General features: G+C 45.4%; 1 protein-coding gene across 1 annotated transcript in view; it reads left to right on the top strand.

Moving 5' to 3' along the window:
- ints6l (integrator complex subunit 6 like) overlaps positions 1–19,523 on the top strand; it is a 40,440-nt gene that overhangs the window by 3,373 nt on the left and 17,544 nt on the right. Inside the window, exons 3-9 of the mRNA XM_037676022.1 lie at positions 810–959; positions 2,996–3,085; positions 3,171–3,354; positions 3,434–3,562; positions 4,933–5,096; positions 5,351–5,503; positions 5,887–6,019. Of these exons, the coding sequence (XP_037531950.1) occupies positions 810–959; positions 2,996–3,085; positions 3,171–3,354; positions 3,434–3,562; positions 4,933–5,096; positions 5,351–5,503; positions 5,887–6,019 (1,003 nt within the window). The remainder of the gene's footprint in view (positions 1–809; positions 960–2,995; positions 3,086–3,170; positions 3,355–3,433; positions 3,563–4,932; positions 5,097–5,350; positions 5,504–5,886; positions 6,020–19,523) is intronic.

Below are 19,523 nucleotides of genomic sequence, written 5' to 3'. Positions count from 1 at the left end.
TGAACTGTAATCTTACAGGTGTTGAACTATATTCTTACAGGTGTTGACCTGTAATCTTACAGGTGTTGAACTGTAATCTTACAGATGTTGAAATATAATCTTACAGGTGTTGAACTGTAATCTTACAGGTGTTGAACTATATTCTTACAGGTGTTGAACTGTAATCTTACAGGTGTTGAACTGTAATCTTACAGATGTTGAACTGTAATCTTACAGATGTTGAACTGTAATCTTGCAGGTGTTGAACTGTAATCTTGCAGATGTTGAATTGTAATCTTGCAGATGTTGAACTGTAATATTGCAGATGTTGAACAGGGTTCAACCCAACGGGTGTCACTCGGACTCGTCTCATCTTAAAATGAGTTCAGTCCAACGCTCTGGCCTGAAAAGCATCAAGGCGTGTTAGTTTTTATTTTAATCACAACATGTTCACGCATGATTCACACTACAAGAGTTCTTGTGTGTTCTGGGCACAGGAGGTTTGCATGTTGCAGGTGCACGCTCACATCTGTCCAGTGGAGTAGGTGTCTCCCACAGGGGACGCAGCGCTCTGACACGTGTTCCTGGATTTGAGCCGTGCGCTACAATCGGCACGGTCCTGATGGAGCGGCTCAGATCCTCTGGTGCGCCGCGCTGCCCCAAGTCAAAGCGGCGCTACAACTTCTCTTGTTGCTCCACGTGTTTGAGTCGACCCGTTTCACTCTCGAAACACCATGTGTGCACGTGTGGGCGTGCGTCTGTTTTATCTTGTGGCTGCTCGTCCTGCTCTGAGACTTCAGGTCACCTCACACGTGCACGGTTTGTTTCAGGCCGGCTGGAAGGAGAACCACGCCACCTTCATGTGTGAGCTGAAGAACCTGCAGGCATCGGGGCTCACGACGCTGGGGCACGCTCTGCGCACGGCGTTTGACCTGCTCAACCTCAACCGTCTGGTGTCTGGAATCGACAACTACGGACAGGTGAGCGAAGGCTCTTTGTTTGCAGGAGAAACGTAGATTATCTGAGTGACTGTGAGAGGATGTGAGCCATCGTGGTGTTTGTTGTACATGGAATGAGAGTTGTGCGCGCTGTTGCAGAGCTCGTGTGTAGTTTGGAAATGTTTGGAATTGAAATGTCCAGGTCTGGAAAAACAAAGTGTGAAGAAGCATTAGTATGATCTCTTGTGTTGTCTAACAATTAAAATCGATTATAATTTAAAAAAGGCTTCATGAAGAACATTTTGTGTGCATGGAACAGCTGAAGGTCAAAGTGTTGACTTCAGTCTCGTTTAGGACATGAAGCCTGGATTTACTTTTAGTTCCTGATCTCTGAGACGTTTTAGAGGCGACATGGAGGATCTGTCTTTAAATGAAAACACAGATAATTTAAAATAAGTTGTTCAAAATCAGATTTTTTTTTTTTATTGGTGAAACTTCAGGTGACCAAGTTTAAATGAAACATCTTGTCATGAATATTTTGAATTAAAACATTTGATTTGTCTCGTTGTTTGTGCTTCCACAACCAGACCGAACACAAAGGTCTAAAAATAACAGTACCTCATTTAATGTTTTACAGTAACAAATATGCGATCACGAGTGGAAGATTGCAGAAAGTATGTGAGAGAGTCGGGGAGGCCCAGCATGCCAGCTGTGCTACACTCTGTCCAAAAAGGAGCTCTAACAAAAGCCTGGAAATGTTTTCTCTTATTACTTTATTATTTTGAAAGGATGCTGTCCCAGTTCAAATCGCAGCCCTTTGATTGTCTTCTGTCCCTCTGGAAGACACAAGTTACACGCAGACAACACTGAAGCCTCTGAGGGCTTTTACTTCATAAAAAATACCACAATAAAAGCACATCTGTGTAAAATAAAAGAAATGTAAAGATGGAAAAGACTCCAAAGTGCACAGCAAGCTGTACGGAGCGGAATGAGGTGAAACACGTAACTTTTTACTGGAAAATGTTTAACGCTCATTACTGGAGGACTACAAAGTACCAGTAGAGGACGAGGCACAGATTAGTCGGGAGGTTACGTGAATGTGAGGGAACGTTGTCATATTTCATGTCACAATCTTATTGCATGAAAAGACTTGTATTAACATTTTCTCCCTCTTCTGTGCGTCCCTACCTGAAGATAATTCAGAGGAGACTTGTAGTTGAACCCAGTCAGCCTGGTCTCAGATCCCAGTCAGCCTGGTCTCAGATCCCAGTCACTGTCTACTGGTGTGTTGGATTACTACAGTGAGACCAGTTCTGTGAGTCAGGGTTACTCTTCTGGGGCATCCCCGTGTGTTTGAATGAAACGAAGGCTGCCTTCCACAGCCGACATGTTACCAACTACCACCAGCTGACACATGCACTCTGACACGTGCACAGATTATCAGCTGCTGTGCAGAGCTGCGTGACGGTAACGACATGCTAATCACGGAGTTCAACATTATGAGCACGTCATCGGTGTAAAGGGTTAGTTCATCCATTTGAAGTGGAGGTCTGTGTAAAACCCTGAAGAAGTAATATCTTACCTGTTGTAGATAGCTCAGTTTGTAGAACCAGAGTTTAATTCTGAACAGCCTGATGAGCTAACGGCTAGTCTGAACTGGGTGGAGACCAAAGTGGACTGCTACACCTCCAGTCTCTGACATTACCTGGTTCAATCAGTGCTACAGCTAGCTGCTGCTGCTCTTTCACTTTAAATGTTGGCAGGATTCCTTGTAAAGCAACATGTTGTTGGTAGTGTAAGTTTTATAAAGTTGATGTGCATGAACGACTAAGATCTTTGAGATTGGAGTTGTTTAGTCGTGGCCGTGTTTAAAGCATTTAAAGTTCATTTCTCTTAACTAAAGTCGTTCAAAGAGCTTTTTACTACACGAAAGATATGAATTCTTCAGAACTCCACACGACCCATAATGCATCTTTAAACGTGAGGCGTTTTTAATGAATTAGTTTATCTATCCTCTTCGGCCTCTTGCTGTTTTGCTGAGCTCTCATTTAGCTGCTAATTGTGGCTGTTCCCTTCAGGGCCGTAACCCGTTCTTCCTCGAACCATCTGTGATCGTCACGATCACCGATGGGAATAGACTCACAAACAGCTCAGGGGTGCCAGATGAGGTGAGATCTACTCGTCTCTACTGTTTGACCTGCACAGAACTGGTGTTTTGAGAACTGGTTGTAAAGTGGACCTCTTTCTGAGCAGCTGCACCTCCCTCTGAACTCTCCTCTGGCTGGCAGCGAGCTCACCAAGGAGCCTTTTCGCTGGGACCAGAGACTGTTTGCTCTGGTGCTGAGGCTGCCAGGAGCAGCCGCACCAGACACCGAGCAACTCGGCAGCGTCCCCACAGATGAGTCGGCCATCACCCAGATGTGTGAAGTCACAGGAGGTTGGATGTTTTCCTCCCTCTGCTTCATTCAGTCTGCCGCTCGGAGACCACAGCTCATTCTTGACTTTGATCCTCTCAGGACGATCGTACTGCGTGCGAACACAAAGGATGTTGAACCAGTGTCTGGAGTCCCTGGTCCAAAAGGTCCAGAGTGGCGTCGTCATTAACTTTGAGAAGGCGGGCCCAGATCCACCTCTGCTAGGAGAAGGTGAGTTGATCACAGCCGGCCTGTTCTTGTAGTTTACAGAAAATGTTGAGTTGTCAGGTCCAGGCCACTTCAAAAGATGAACATTTGGTTTCTTTCTGAGCTCATCTCTTTTCGTACCGTTAGCTGGAGCAGTCACTGTGGACGGTAAGTCAGAGGAGAAATCTTGTGCTGCGTTCACTCTGCTCGTCTTGGGGCTCACGTCTGATTCTCTGCGGGGTCACGCCATCGTTTAAATGTGACCTCCGTCACACCACGGCGTGAACAGTCCACGGCTCTGAAGCGACCCACACGAGCAGATGTGACGTCTCACACAACAGCTGGAGCTGCAAGTTTGGATCCTCCTGACGTTGTGTCAACAATATTAATGTTTGTTCACCTCTACTCCTGTAAAAGTTCATGAAATACAGCGTGAACTTTAATAAAACGTCAGATATGAAAGTGACCTTTGCCCATCCATCCATCCATTCATCCATCCATCCATTCATTCATCCATCCATTCATCCATCCGTCCTTCCATTCATCCATCCATTCATCCATCCGTCCATCCATTCATCCATCCGTCCTTCCATTCATCCATCCATCCATCCATCCATATATCCATCCATTCATCCATCCATCCATTCATCCATCTATCCGTCCTTCCATTCATCCATCCATCCATTCATCCATCCATTCATCCATCCTTCCATCCATTCATCCATCCTTCCATTCATCCATCCATTCATCCATCCATCATTCATTCATCCGTCCATCCATCCATCCATCCATCCATTATCTTTACCCACTTCTTTTTCATATCATGGGGGTCACGGGTGCCCGTATCCAGCAGTCACAGTGTGAGAGGTGGGGGACACCCTGGACATGTCTCCAGTCCATCACAGGGACACATAGAGACAGTTCAGAGTTACCATCAGTCTAACATGCATGTTTTTGGTCTGTGGGAGGAAACTGGAGCACCTGGAGAAAACCCACACATGCACGGAGAGAACATGCAAACTCTCCCCTCCCCCCCGAAAGGCCCCCGGCTGGGCTTTGAACCAAGGTAACCTGCTCGCTGAGAGCGGCAGCTCTACCAACTGAGCCACCGTGCTGAAAGTGACCCATCATAAAAAAATCAGGAGCCACATGAAGTCAAAACTCTATTGGAGCCACTTTCTGGACGTGCACGTTCTTTGTTTAATATGGAAGAGTGTCGTTAACTAGCTGCTTTAGTGACGCCTCACAGACAAACTTGACAAGAAGTCTAACTTGTGCTAAACGTGGAAATGGAATGAGAAATGGGACGTGTTGTAACTTGACAGAAGCCCGTTGACCTCGGTGTGTGTGTGTTGTTGGTGTGTGATCGTCTCGTGTTTTCTTCTGTTCTGAAGAAAACTCTGTGGAGTCCAGTCGAGCCGCGCCGTCTTTCAGCCCTCAACCCTGGCACAGCTGCCACAAACTCATCTATGTGCGACCAAACCCAAAGACGGGTGTTCCAGTGGGCCACTGGCCCATACCAGAGTCCTTCTGGCCGGACCAGAACTCTCCAACCCTGGTGAGCAGGAAACATCCATCGTTACTTGTCCACTGCGGCTCCGCAGATGATCTGTTCAATCTCTTTTATCTTTTCCTGTTTCAACTTTATGTTGAACTTGTGCGTCACCATTTTTTGTTTCATACTTTATGCTTTCATCTTTTCTTGGCAGCCATCTTCCACCGCCGCCTCAGATCGCCACTAAGAGCTCAGCTGGCTCGTTTGGTTTGTTGTGACACATGAATCTGTTGACTTGTGTGCATGTTTTCCTCCAGCCGCCCCGCTCCGCTCACCCCGTGGTGCGTTTCTCCTGTGTGGACTGTGAGCCCATGGTGATCGACAAGCTTCCTTTTGACAAGTACGAGCTGGAGCCCTCGCCGCTCACGCAGTACGTTCTGGAAAGGAAGTCTCCACACATGTGCTGGCAGGTAAACGTCTTCTCACTCTTGTAAATGAGTCCCCGAGGCTCGCTGAGATTAACCCGTCTAAATAAAGGTTGAATGAACACGTTTTATATGTCCTCACCTTTGTTCATTTAGTAGCTAAGCATTTTTAAACCGGGTGAATAAATGCTGTTGGTTTTAGTCCTTAAATGAGTCCTGGAGGCTCAGTCAAGTTCTAGGTTCTTTATTGTCATTCGCTCTCATGTGGTACATGTGGTGGAACGAAATTGTGTACGCAGGGTCCCAGTTACATCTAAACAAAGTATACATTGTAAAAGAAAAACAGAACTGACAATAATAAATAATTGACAACAGTGAGTCTAACTTGAATGAATAAAGGTCGAGCAGAAACCCTTTCATCTTTGCAGGTGTTCGTTAGCAGCAGCGGGAAGCAGAACGACCTGGGGAAGCCGTTTGGCTACCTTAAAGCCAGCACCACTCTGACCTGTGTCAACCTGTTCGTCATGCCTTACAACTACCCGGTTCTACTCCCGCTGCTCGGTAAGAGCCGGGGAGCACGGCCTCAGAACTTCTGGGTCAGAGCTGACACTAAGTCCAAACAGTCTCTAGGTCGCCTCTTCATCTGCTGTAGCTTTGACCTCCAGTCACATTAAGCTGTTACTAAGATCAAACCAAAGGAGCAGTGTGTTTGTTGATAATCTAGAACTGAGCATTCCTTGAACATCGCCCGCAACTTTTCATGCTACAGTTTAGATCAATGTCGGCTGCCAAGAGCTACTATGTTTATTTTAGGACAGAACAAAACTTACACTAAAATCAGCAATGCCACCTAGTTAAACTAGGAATAAGGTTAGGTCCATATCGCAGGGGGGAGCAGTGTTTCACAAAACAGACAATAGAGGTTTACAGTAATTTATTACAACAGACAGGAACGCTGCAACAGTCCAAATATTAAAACCGGGCCAAATTCTGTCTAATCAAAGGATTAAAAGGGCATCACGGTCAGTAGTAGTCGGAGGGAACAAGAAGCGGTCTTAGCTGAAAGGGGCGTGGTCTCGCACGGCGCTCCCAGGCAGCCTCGAGTCTCGACCTTCAGCGATCTCTCGGCACTCTATCCAGAGTCCGGCGTCCCTCCACGACCTCGACCTCACCCGGCGCTCGTATCTCCCTGAGTCTGGTGTCCCATGGCGACCTCAACCTCCAGCGACCTCCAACGCTTGGTCCTCCACCCTCGACACCAGACCCGGACGACTGCACCCTTCAACTGGGCACGATCCACCGTGCCAACCAGCTTAGCTGGATTCTTGTGTGCGTCCTTAACCCACTAGTCTCTGCTCTTAATCATCGTGTCTTCAGTTTCTGCCAAACTGCTGCTCTGCTTGGCCCCGGCTGTCGCCCCTCGGCGATGGTTGCGCACCCGGCCATTGCGCCTCCGGTTGCGTTGCGTTCCCGGCCGCCGCACCTTCCGCCCCTCGGCGGTAGCTCCGCACGTCTGCCGTTCCATCGCGCTCTTCTGCTCGTTGTTCTGTGCTTTTTATTTCCCCATTCCTGTCTTTCATGTCATTACAGCTGATGGGGAACACCTGCGCGATCTGTCAAGTGTTTCCTGCCACGTCACAGGTGGCAGCCTCAAAAAAATGAACAGATGATCAGCAAGTTGAAACATGCAAATAAAAACACAAAAAGACACATTACTACACTAGAGGCTCCAGTATACTCCCGTCCTGTCAGCTGCCCGGAAACTGTGCACAGAGGGTTGAGACTTCATGCTCGAGTGTCCACCCTGAGCGGCTGCAGAGCAGCTCCACAGACAAGGGGCATTTACCTTCGGGAAAAATTGAGGTCGCCGATTGGTCATTTGCTGACACGCCTACTGGATTGATTGACAGGTTGAAAAAAAAAAAACAACAGCTGGCAGGCAGCCTCAGCCGCAGCGGTGTTCTGTGTGTATATGTTAATAAAAAGTTCTTTAAAAAAAGGCAGGGAGCGCTGTCCCTGCAGCCCACATATCAGATCAGCCCACCAGGAACTCTCCAGACCCTCCTGCAGCCATGCTGGTCTGATTTTAGTTTGCTCGTGACAAATTCCTCCATTTCTCACCATTTCAGTCATGACAAAACAAAAGAAAAGGCCAGATCAGGGATGAAGAACGAGACTTTAATACATTGGTGTCGCAACAAAACAGTCCGTCGCCGGGCAGTTTATTGTGTGACACCAGGTATGCGGGAGTAAACTGGGGGCTTAAGATTATCGTTTGTTGGAAATGACAACGTTACAGCCACTTTGAAAGTGATTATGCATGATTTCATGCTCAGAGTATTAGAGATGCACCGATCCGACATCGGTATCGGTCCCGGTATCGAAAAAAACTTCTGGATCGGGTATCCTGACGATGTGACCGATCCATGACTGGACAGATCTATTCACTCTAATTCTACGCTTTGTGCTCTGAGTGACGTCACGTGTTGGTGAACTCACCGCACAGATTGTTTTCAAAATGGAGCGAGCGAAAGGATCCGCCATCAGGGTCCGTGTACATTCAGGCAGTTCGTTTTTCCGTTTGAAACAAAAAACAAAAACACACTTGTTTTTTGTTTTTTGTTTATTAAACCAAAATGAAAAAATCAGATAACGAAACGTTTTCTGATTTTTTTTGCACAAACCGAAAATGGAAAAAACGGATAACGAGCGCTCACTTTCGATTTTCATGATTTCATATTGACAAGTGGTCTGACCCGGAAGTTCTCTCTGCCCCGCACCGTGCAGCAAAACGGCCGTGAATTAATATGAATTTATTTGATTTGTACCCACTGAAAACCTTATATCCTGACTTTTTTCTATGTAGATTAAAAACGCACAAGAACAGAGAAAATTCTGAGAGACGTTAGTTTGCTGAATCTGGAAGTAAGCCCAATTTGAACCATCTGTTCTCCATGGTAACTGATGCTGGCCCTGTCACCTAAGTGATTTTATATATATACTCAGAAATACTTTATTAATCCCAGAGGGAAATTAAATGTTGTTGAAGCTCATTTTCCTGGCTTCACAAAAATGCCGTTCTAGATGTCGATGGCTGTGGGCGGGAAGGACCCCCCGTGGCGGTCCGTCTTATAGCAGATCCGAAAAAAACTATACAGTCGTATTACAAGATGATTATTATTAAACCAGCATATTGTGTAAAACTTTGAAGATATACAAGTATTTCTAAACAAGGTGGGGCTGTTATGATGTTGCTGTTTCTAAATTTTCACAGTGGATTTTGAAATTTGAACCATCAAAGTATTACCCCAATAAGAACTTTTTGGACCAACATGTTTGTTTCATCACAAAAAAAGTCAATATTGGATTTGCAAAATATTACATATTTCAGTGTAAAGTAAATTGATTTGAAATTAGATTAAATGTTCTGTTGAGATTGCAATAACTGGTTTATTTGAAATGCCCCTCTCCCAACATGGGTGGGGTCATCAGCTTCAACCACAAGAAACATCCATCCATTATCTTTTACCTGCTTCTTCCATTTTGGGTCACGGGGGTCGCCGGTGCCCATGTCCAGCAGTTACTGTGCGAGGTACACCCTGGACAGGTTGCAGGTCCATCACAGGGACACATAGAGACAAGTTACCAATCAGCCTAACTTGTTATTGGTCTGTGGGAGAAAACCGGAGTACACGTAGAAAACCCACGCATGCACAAAGAAAACATGCAAACTCCGCCCAGAACAGCCCTCAGACCAGGATTTGAACCAGGGACCTGCTCGCTGAGAGGCAGCAGCTCTACCAGTTGTGCCACCGTGCTGCTCACACAAACAAACAAACAAAAAAGAACAAAACTCCCTTCAACTTCTTTATAAGAATGACAAAAAGCCAGAATAGAAGACATGCAGGTGCTGGTCATTAAATTAGAATATCATGAAAAAGTTGATTTATTTCAGTAATTCCATTAAAAAAATGAAACTTGTATATTCTATTCATTCATTACACACAGACTGATATATTTCAAATGTTTATTTATTTTAATGTTGATGATTATAACTGACAACTAATGAAAACCCCAAATTCAGTATCTCAGAAAATTAGAATATTACTTAAGACCAATAAAAAAAGATTTTTAGAAATGTTGGCCAACTGATAAGTATGAGCATGAAAAGTATGAGCATGTACAGCATCAATACTTAGTAGTTGCTACTTTTCCCTGGATTATTGCAGCAACACATTGTGGCGTGGAGTAGATCAGTCTGTGTCTCTGCTCAGGTGTTCTGATAGTGACCTTCAGCTCTTCTGAATTGTTGGGTCTGGTGTATCACATCTTCCTCTTCACAATATCCCATACATTTTCTATGGGGTTAAGGTCAGATGAGTTTGCTGGTCAGTTCAAAACATGGTCCTTAAACCAGGTACTTTGGCACTGTGTGCAGGTGCCAAGTCCTATTGGAAAATGAAATCTGCATCTCCATAAAGTTGGTCAGCAGCAGGAAACATGAAGTCTCTAAAACTTCCTGGTAGATGGCTGTGTTGACCTTGGACCTGAGAAAACACAGAACCTTCAGTCTGGTCCAGAAAGTTGAAAAGCTTTTCAGAATAAGGACCGGTCAATCTTTCATGGAGCTCCCCACAACATGGATACTGTGGGGAGAGAAGCAAGTCTGTTAGAAAGCATGCGTCCTTCATGTCATGATGTGCAAAGAAAAATAACCAGCAGGTTCATCAGGCTGAGACTAAGAATAGCAGCAAAACATCTTCAATGAAAGAAAAACAGTTCTGTCCAGTGCTGAGCATCTTTGAAGTAAAAGCCAGACAAAAAACACGAAGAAGAAAAACTGCATCTTGTACAACAACAAGCCAGCCCCCACCAAACACCTTGACTGTTGCCATGGAGGAGCTTGGGCTCTCCTTTGCAAACGCCACACCACCCAGTGCACCTATACATATGGATGTATGATTGGAGGGATTTTTATGTCCCTTACATTTATTTAATTTCACTGATTATGCATAAGTTATATTCAAAAACCTTCAATCTGGTCCTCTGGACATTCAAAAAAAAAAAAAAGCAAAAAAAAAAATGTAGAAACGTTTCGTCTTTCATCCGAGAGACTTCCTCAGTCTGAGGAGCTGTATTCAGCTCAGTCTCTTAAATAGCACCTTCTCAGAGTGGATCAACCAGTTTTGCTGCTGACAACCAAAACCAGCTGATCACATGATCAAGAAGGACCATCAGCCTAACAATGGATCATTAGCACACTGATGGCTGTTTACTGTTCACAGAGGGCTGAGTGATACTAGCAATCACAGCATTGTAAGAGGGGGACAGTTGAACCCGGAGGCTCCACCCCTGTTTAATGATGGACGATTTCTTATCACAAAGATGGCCTCCTTTACTCCTCTCTCAAACCATCGTTCCTCTCTGTCCAGGATGTGAACATCTTCATCCTTGAAAGAGTGACCTCTGGCCTGGAGATGAGTGTAGACCGCAGAGTCCTGGTCTGATGATGTTGATCTTCTGTGCTGGGCCATCCTTTTGGCCAGTGGCTGTTTAGTTTCCCTGATGTAAGACTGATCACTCTCCTGACACTGAACAACATACACAATATTACTCTGTTTGTGCCGGGGGACTGGATCTTTGGGATGAACCAGTCTTTAATGTATTTTGGGGTTTAAAAGCCACTGGGACGTTGTGTTTAGAAAATAAACGTCTCAGTTTCTCTGATACTCCCTCAACATATGGAATGACCACTGGTCTGGGTCTGGGTTCCTCCTTTTCACCTGTTGGCTGACTGGAGTCCTGTTTGGGTTTCTTCTCTGCTTTCAGGAAGGCCCAGTTAGGATATCCACATTGCTCTAGAGCCTGTCTTGTGTGGGATTTCTCCTTCTGCCTGGCTCCTGAGCTAGTGGGGACGCTGTCTGCTCTGTGATACAGAGTCCTGATGACTCCTAACTTGTGCTCCAAAGGGTGATGGGAGTCAAACTGCAAATACTGGTCTGTGTGGGTGGGTTTGCGGTACACCTCGGTTTGCAAATGTTCTCTATCAGAGACTGAGACCTCACAGTCCAAGAAAGCCAACCTGCCATTTTTTACATCTTCTCGTGTGAACTTGATGTATTTATCCACAGAGTTGATGTGGTCAGTAAAATGTTGGACTTCCTGAGATTTAATTTCAACCCAGGTGTCGTCAACATACCTGAACCAATGACTTGGTGGTGTCTCTGAAAAGGACGTCAAGGCTCTCTTTTCTACCTCCTCCATGTACAGGTTGGCAACAATAGGAGAAACTGGAGACCCCATAGCACACCCATGTTTCTGCCTATAATATTGCTCCCCATATGTGAAGTAGGTTGACTGCAGGCACAGTTTCAAGAGTTGACACAGTTGTTCTGTGGAAAGCGTGGTCCTGCTGCTCAGAGTGGTGTCTGATTTTAATTTTAAACTGACCACCTCTACTGCATCATCAACAGGAATGCACGTAAAGAGTGATGTGACATCAAAAGAGACCATTGTTTCATCAGTCTCCATGATGACATCCCTCACCTTATCCACAAAGTCCATGGTGTTCTGTATGTGGTGTTCTGAGCTGCCAACTAAAGGGATGAGTACAGACGCCAGATATTTGGAAACACTGTAAGTGACAGAGTTAATCATGCTAACGATTGGTCTTAAAGGTACACCTTGTTTGTGGATTTTAGGTAAACCATACAGACTAGGTGTGGCCTCCCCGTCTGTGGTACAGAATACGGTCAATAGCCTCTTCCTGCTTCAAATTTTTCAGGCAATCTATTAACTTCTTCTTGTAACCACTTCCTGGATCTCTTTTCAGAGGTTCATAAGTGTTTAAGTCACTGTAGTGAACTTGACCTGATGTCCACATTTCTGTTAAATTCAACGCACGTACATCACACAGTCCAGAAAGATGAGTGAACCCGTTTAATGTATGAATATATCTCAGGATATGTCATACTACATCACTAAGGAGTGTCATAACTTTCTCATGATTGTCTTTCTGGTTCAAAATCACAGTGCACCTTCTTTTGTCTGCTGGGAGAATGATGATGTTTTTGTCCTTGCTAAGAGTGTTGAGTGCGTCCCTCTCTACTGATGTTGGAAGGTGGTGCTGCCTCAGCAATGAAAACCGACAGGGAGGGGGCCTGTCTGGCAAGCAGAGGTAACTCGTTCCAAAGTCTTAGTCCTGCTACAGAGAAGGACCTGTCACCTCTGCGCTTAAGATGAGTTCCTGGAACTGTGAGGAGCAATTGGTCTGCTGACCTCAGGGAACGTGGTGGGACATACGGTTGTAGCAGATCAGAGAGATGGGGGTGGCGAAACTGTTCAGCGATTTGTAGACATACATGAGTATTTTGAACTGGATTCGAAGGTGAACCGGTAGCCAGTGCAGGGAGGCCAAAACTGGAGTAATGTGCTCTCTTTTGCCTGTACTGGTTAAAAATGGGGCTGCTGCATTCTGGACCAGTTGTAGTCGTGCAATGGAGGTCTGACTGATACCAAACAGGAGTGAATTGCAGTAATCAAGCCTAGATGTAATGAATGCATGTATTACTGTCTCCAGGTTCTTTTTGGACAATATGGGCTTCAGTTTAGACAGCCGCCTCAGTTGGAGTGGTGCAAAGGTTAGAGAAAGTGGGCCTGTGATCGGAAGATCGCCGGTTCACGCCCCGGTACCGACAACATAAAAAAAAGGTGGGTGGGGTAGGTGAAGCACCCACACTTGCCCCCACCCTCATTCGCCCCACTCTGGGCCCATGAGCAAGGCCCTTAACCCCCATCTGCTCTCTAAACAGGTCTCTCTTGAAAATGAATTCTCGTGGCTCAATGAGACTACCTGTATAAATAACGGGTAAATGAAAAAATAAAAAAAGTTTCAGGGAAGGGTCCATTATCACTCCCAGATTAGTGACTCTTTGTTTTTCTGACAGGGATAGAGTGGAGAGGTCGATGCAGTGATTTGTGATCGTGTCGTTGGGAGGGAACAACATGACTTCAGACTTCTTTTCATTGAAACTCAAGAAATGTAAAGCCATCCAGTCCCTGATGTCAGCCAGGCAGTCGAGCAGCGGTTGAATAAAGCATGTACCATTGTGTCTTAGGGGGAAGTAAATTTGACAGTTGTCAACGTAGAAGTGAAACGGTATGTTGTGTTTCCAGAAAATAGCACCAAGCGGCAGCTGGTATAGAGAGAATAGGAGGAGACCCAGGATGGACCCCTGCAGAACCCCCATTTAAGCTCTGTCGCTGCAGAACTAAAATCCTTGATGGAGACACAAAAGGATCTGTCAGTGAGGTAAGATCTGAACCAATTGTGGGCTGACCCTGTGGTGCCCACCCACTGCTCCAACCTAGCAATGAGGATCTCATGGTCGATGGTGTCAAAGGCGGCTGTGAGGTCCAACAGGATGAGCAGCACAGAATCACCGGTATCAGTGGTTAAGAAAATGTCATTAAAGACCTTCAGCAGGGCAGTTTCAGTGCTGTGGAGAGGTTTAAAGCCAGATTGGAATAGCTCTAAGATGGCGTGATCCTCCAGGAAGCACTTCAACTGGGACTCGACTATTTTCTCCAGTACTTTAGAAACAAATGGGAGTTTGGAGACAGGCCGGTAGTTGGAAACGACTGAGGGGTCAAGGTTTGGTTTTTTCAGGAGAGGCTGGACAGCAGCATGTTTAAAGGTTTTTGGCACCACGCCAGTGGATAAACTACTGTTTACTATGGCAAGAATGGACAGACCTAGAGTTGGAAACACCTCCTTTAGTAGTCGAGGGGGGCCACATCAAAGGGGGAACCAGAAGGTTTCAAGTTGCACATGACCTGCTCTAGAGAAGATGGAGTGATGGGTTCAAAATGGTCAAATGGAGCTACAGACTGAGGTGGGATGGATGGGTCATGAGTTGGAGGGGGAATGAGAGCCCTGGTGGTCGCAATTTTTTCCAAAAAGAAATTTAAGAAGTTCTTGCACAGCTATAACGGTGTTCAGACCAAGCTCATCAGAACCACGTTCCTGTTTTTAGTTTTCTACATTCACCTGATAGTCTAGCTGTTTTTTGCTACTTTTTTTGCCATCTTATTTTAATTTGTTTAAAAAAAAAAAAAAATGTATGCCTCTTTTATGACTCTATTGTTGTCGTTGTTGTCCACTGTTATAACTCTTTGTTGAAATCAGGTCTCTCTTGTAAAAGAGTCCTCGAGGCTCAATGGGATTTACCTGTCTAAATAAAGGTTGAATGAGTTAGCCTGGTAATTTGTTGACGGCCCCTAAGAGAACCATCGCTCCTGGGAGGAGGGACAGACTGAGAGCAGTTGAACAACATCAGACTGCCTGCGTCAGCTTGCCATACAAGGAAGATCTGAATCCAGGAGCATGAACGTGAAATATCCAACGTAAAACTAATTTTACCACTGCAGCACACACTGGATATCCTTATATTTAAGGCTGATTTCAAAACAAAACTCCATGAACCTCAAATATAGGTGTCTACGTTGTCGCTGTTGTCTGTGAGAACAAAAAAGGTTAAATCATGTCATCTAGACCAGTTTCTTTGAGAGAAGAGCGTTTGTTGTCTGTGAGGTAACATTACGTACAGTACAGCATTGCGAGGGAATGCAAAAGTAACAAAAAAAAAATCCCTCATGTCCCGTCCGGGGCTCAGTATCATACATAGTCTTGGCATCTTCAGTAAATTTCAGAAAAAGTTGTTGCAGTGCTTGCATTTGGTATGTGACAAACTAAATTCTAATCACTTTGATTTGATTTTTATTTTGACAGCCTCCACTTCACCCAGTCAGCTCCAGCACTCCACCATTAACTTACCAGCTCCATCATCACTGACAGGACTGACCACTACCATGGTCATTTCTTAGCTCAACACTCAGTCAGTCTGAAAACATGAAGATGGACATGAATGTAACATGGTTAGATAGTGATGATAGTTTAATTTGTCTTTTTGTTACTCTTCTACAGTTTATTGATGCTGATATATTCTTGGTAATAATTCTTTTTTTTTTTTGTTCTGTCTTGAAGAGATTCTCCTCTTAACTTGACCCATGATTACCATATGCTAAACTAATAATCTAAAACAAATGTAAATTAACAGTCCTGCAGTAAATACCACCATTGTGAAGGTTATGGTGTTAAAGTAATTTTATTATTAATTTTTATTCAGCTATTATTGTTTAAGAGAAGACAGAAAATGAGCTCTTGTTACCTTTGTGATACTTTGAATGCAACATTCAGTTCACTGAAGTCACTCTCCTCTGGTTTACTGAAAAACATTTAAAAAATGGCTCATCTCCATGATCACGTTTATCTTTAATGATAATGTCCCCATTTATGCTGCAGTCTTTGACAAAGGATCTAGGACTTGAACGAAATTAACCACATCAATCTCACAGAAAAACAACTAACACAACTAGCAAGTTAACATGTGTAACACGGGGAAAAGCCCCGGATTGTGACTCGGAGGGTGTGACCCTAAAGCCAACTGGTAGACTTCAAATAATGCTAGTCTAGGATTTCCCTATTACAAATACCAGGTACGCCTGGCTTCAAATGACAAAAACAGAAGTAGTGTACAAAATATATATTTTATTTATTCCTTTCAACAACATTAAAAACATCACTTTATTATATATATTTAAAACCTAATAATCACAACCAAAAACAAAATTGAGCAAAACAAAAGCCACTATAAAAAGAGTAGTTATGGTTAGGTGGCAAAACAAAAAGTTTACTGTGCTGGCTCTAAAGTGCTAGTTTTAAAGTGCTAATGCTGAAGTGCTACAACAAACTTGGCACAAGTCCAGATCACCTAGCACCAGGTGAACACAATGCCAGCTACATCCATCCATCTATTATCTTTACCCGCTTATTCCATTTTGGGTCACGGGGGTCGCTGGTGCCCATGTCCAGCAATCACTGTGCGAGGGGCGGGGGACACCCTGGACGGGTCGCAAGTCCATCACAGGGCCACATAGAGACAAACGAGACAAACAACCATTCACTCTCACTCACACCTAGGGACAATTTAGAGTTACCAATCAGTCTAACATGTATGTTTTTGGTCTGTGGGAGGAAACCGGAGTACCCGGAGAAAATGCCAGCTACATGAGAGCATATAAAGTAAAAAAAATGCACACAACGTTGGGAGCATAATATAGCAACAGCCGCAATCTGCAGTACACAAAATGACAATTACTAAGGTGCCTACACATAATAAACATCAATATTAGAAAATACAAGCCTGTACCTTAATAAGTCACAACCCCGCTAACGGGTAAATTCAAACAGTTGCAGTGGCAATCTGCTACCCACTGGCACACATCCTAAAAAACTAATACAAGTCACTTTAAACAGAGCAACACAAAAGCAACAATATGCAGAGCAGCACTGACATAGCACCCAACCAGCCATAGGTGGCTCATCAAAAACATTTACCTTAACAGCAGTAGAAATTTCCCACTTGCCATTCAGGGCTTGTTACATTGCACTGTACCAGCGTTCACACTACAACCACATGTAGCAACAGACCAAACAGCCAACACACTGGTGAATCAAATATTTGGCGTGCACACCTAGTGCTTATATACACTAATGAGCCTAGCAACACTGAAGGTGGAGGCGGGGAAACAGGCATGGTGTGTTCAGGGACCCAACCAAGAGTGGGAATTTACAGCCACTTTTACATTGAACTAATAAACCACCCAGTTACATCCCCACCCCTATGGATCGGTGGCTCACCGATAAATCAAAATGCAACCAAGGCCGAAAAATGGCTGTAACCAGGCTGCTGGCACCCGAGACCACAGAAACAGCAGCCCTACTGTCTTCACTCCTAGCCTTTTCATCATGCCTCACTTTTCTCCTCTGGGCTGCCAGCTCCACTCTGCCTCTGGCAACATCTATGGCCACATTCAGGCACCTCCTATGCTCTGCCACCCAGTCACACATTCTGGGTGCCATAGGCTCTGGAAGATGGCCAAGCAGGAAATCCACAGGCAAGTGGGGTTCTTGTCCAAACATGAGGAAGTGGGGTGATTCACCTGTCAACTGATGGACAGTGGTGTTATAGTGAAAGACAAGCTATGGGAGGTGTTCTGGTCAGTTTCGTTTTTCATGTGGAGGAATGGAACGAAGCAGGTTGAACATAGTTCGATTAAAGCGTTCACACTTTCCATTTTCCTGTGGGTGGTAAGGTGTGGTACGACTTTTCTGAACTCCGTACAACTCGCACAACTGTTGCACCAAGAGACTCTCAAAGTTCCTCCCCTGGTCTAAATGGATGTGGGCCGGCACTCCAAAACGGTAAAGCCACTCATGAACCAGGACCTTTGCCACCGTAGCCGCTTTTTGATCATGAGTGGGGATAGTTTGAGTGAACTTCGAAAGCACGTCCGTCATCACCATCACAAGCTCCCTTCCACCATCACAAGCTCCCTTCCATCACGGGCTGTCTCCAACAGTGTAAAATCAATGGCCAGCAGCTGATTTGGTCTTGAAGCAAGGATGTGACCCATGGGAGCACAAACTCTTGGCTGGGTGCTTTTAGCAAGGGTACACCTTTCACACTGCGGGCACCAGCACCACCATCTTTGTCCATCCCTGGTCAGAAACACCTCTGCTTCACCACATCAGTTGTCCTCTCTATCCCTTGGTGACCATGATGTTGATGAAGCTCTTGCAACATCTCTGATCTTAAGCTCTCTGGAAGAAGGAACTAGAGAACCTCTTCTCCACCATCTGGTCTCTAGCTGCGCCAATACAGGAGGCCCTCCTTCTGGACAATTTGGTTCCACTGTTTTACAAGTCCATGGACACCTAGGCCCAGACACTCCTTCTCAGCACGGCTCTGCACTCTCTGCTGCTGCCAAAACTCCAGAAACATTGAGATGGCAGGGTCAGCCCTTTGAAGCACCTGCAGATCTCTGCTGCAGGATGGAAAAGCAGTGATTACCAACTGGACAGGATCTTCCCACGCCCCCAAAAACAGCTCACCAATTGCCTCTGGAATGACTGTTCCCGGGAGGTGGCATTCCAGTTGCGTTCTGTCCCCTCTTGTCTGTTGCCCTACCAACTAATCCTATTGGGCCTTGAAGGCTAATGGGACTCTGGAGGCAGCTGAGGAGTACCGGAGGGCCAAGCGGTGTGCAACCTTGGCTGTTGCTGAGGCAAAAGCTCGGATGTGGGAGAAGTTTGGTGAGACCTTGGATAGAGCCTCTCGGTCAGCTCCAAGGAGATTCTGGCAAACCATCATGCGGCTGAGGAGGGGAAAGCAGCACTTTACTAACACTATGTTCAGTGAAGGTGGGGTGCTGTTGACCTCAACCAGTGATGTCGTCAGGAGATAGAAGGAATACTTCTCAGACTTTCTCAATCCCACCAGCACATCCTCCATGGAGGAAGCTGAGTCGGGGGACTTTGGGGTTGATCAGTCCATCATCATGGCTGAGGTTGCCGAGGTAGTTAAAAAGCTCCGAGGCGACAGGACTCTGGGAGTGGATGAGATTCACCCTGATATTCTTAAGGTTCTGGATGTTGTGGAGCTGTCTTGGCTGACACGCCTTTGCAACATCGCGTGGATATTGGGGGCAGTGCCACTGGACTGGCAGACTGGGGTGGTGGTTCCCCTCTTCAAAAAGGGGTACCAGAGGGTGTGCTCCAATTATAAGGGCATCACTCTTCTTAGCCTCCCTGGTAAGGTCTATTCAGGGGTACTGGAGAAGTGAATCCAATCGTTGGTTGAACCTCAGATCCAGGAGGAACAATGTGGATTCCATCCTGGCCATGGAACACTCGATCAGCTCTTTACTCTCACTAGGGTCCTTGAGGGGTCATGGGAGTTTGCCCATCCAGTATACATGTGTTTTGTGGACTTGGAGAAGACATTCAACCGTGTTCCTTGGGGTACACTGTGGGGGGGTGCTCCATGAGTATGGGATTGGAGGCCCGTTGTTACGGGCTGTTCAGTCCCTATACAAGCAGTGCAAGAGTTTGGTTCGCATTGCTGGCAGTAAGTCGGACCCCTTCAGGGTGAGAGTTTGACTC

The sequence above is a fragment of the Nematolebias whitei genome, chromosome 4 (assembly GCF_014905685.2).
Source record: "Nematolebias whitei isolate Nwh7 chromosome 4, NemWhi1, whole genome shotgun sequence".
NCBI classification, from domain to species: Eukaryota; Metazoa; Chordata; class Actinopteri; order Cyprinodontiformes; family Rivulidae; genus Nematolebias; species Nematolebias whitei.
Note: the sequence above shows the minus strand (reverse complement) of the source record. Positions and strands in the feature narration are given on the sequence as shown.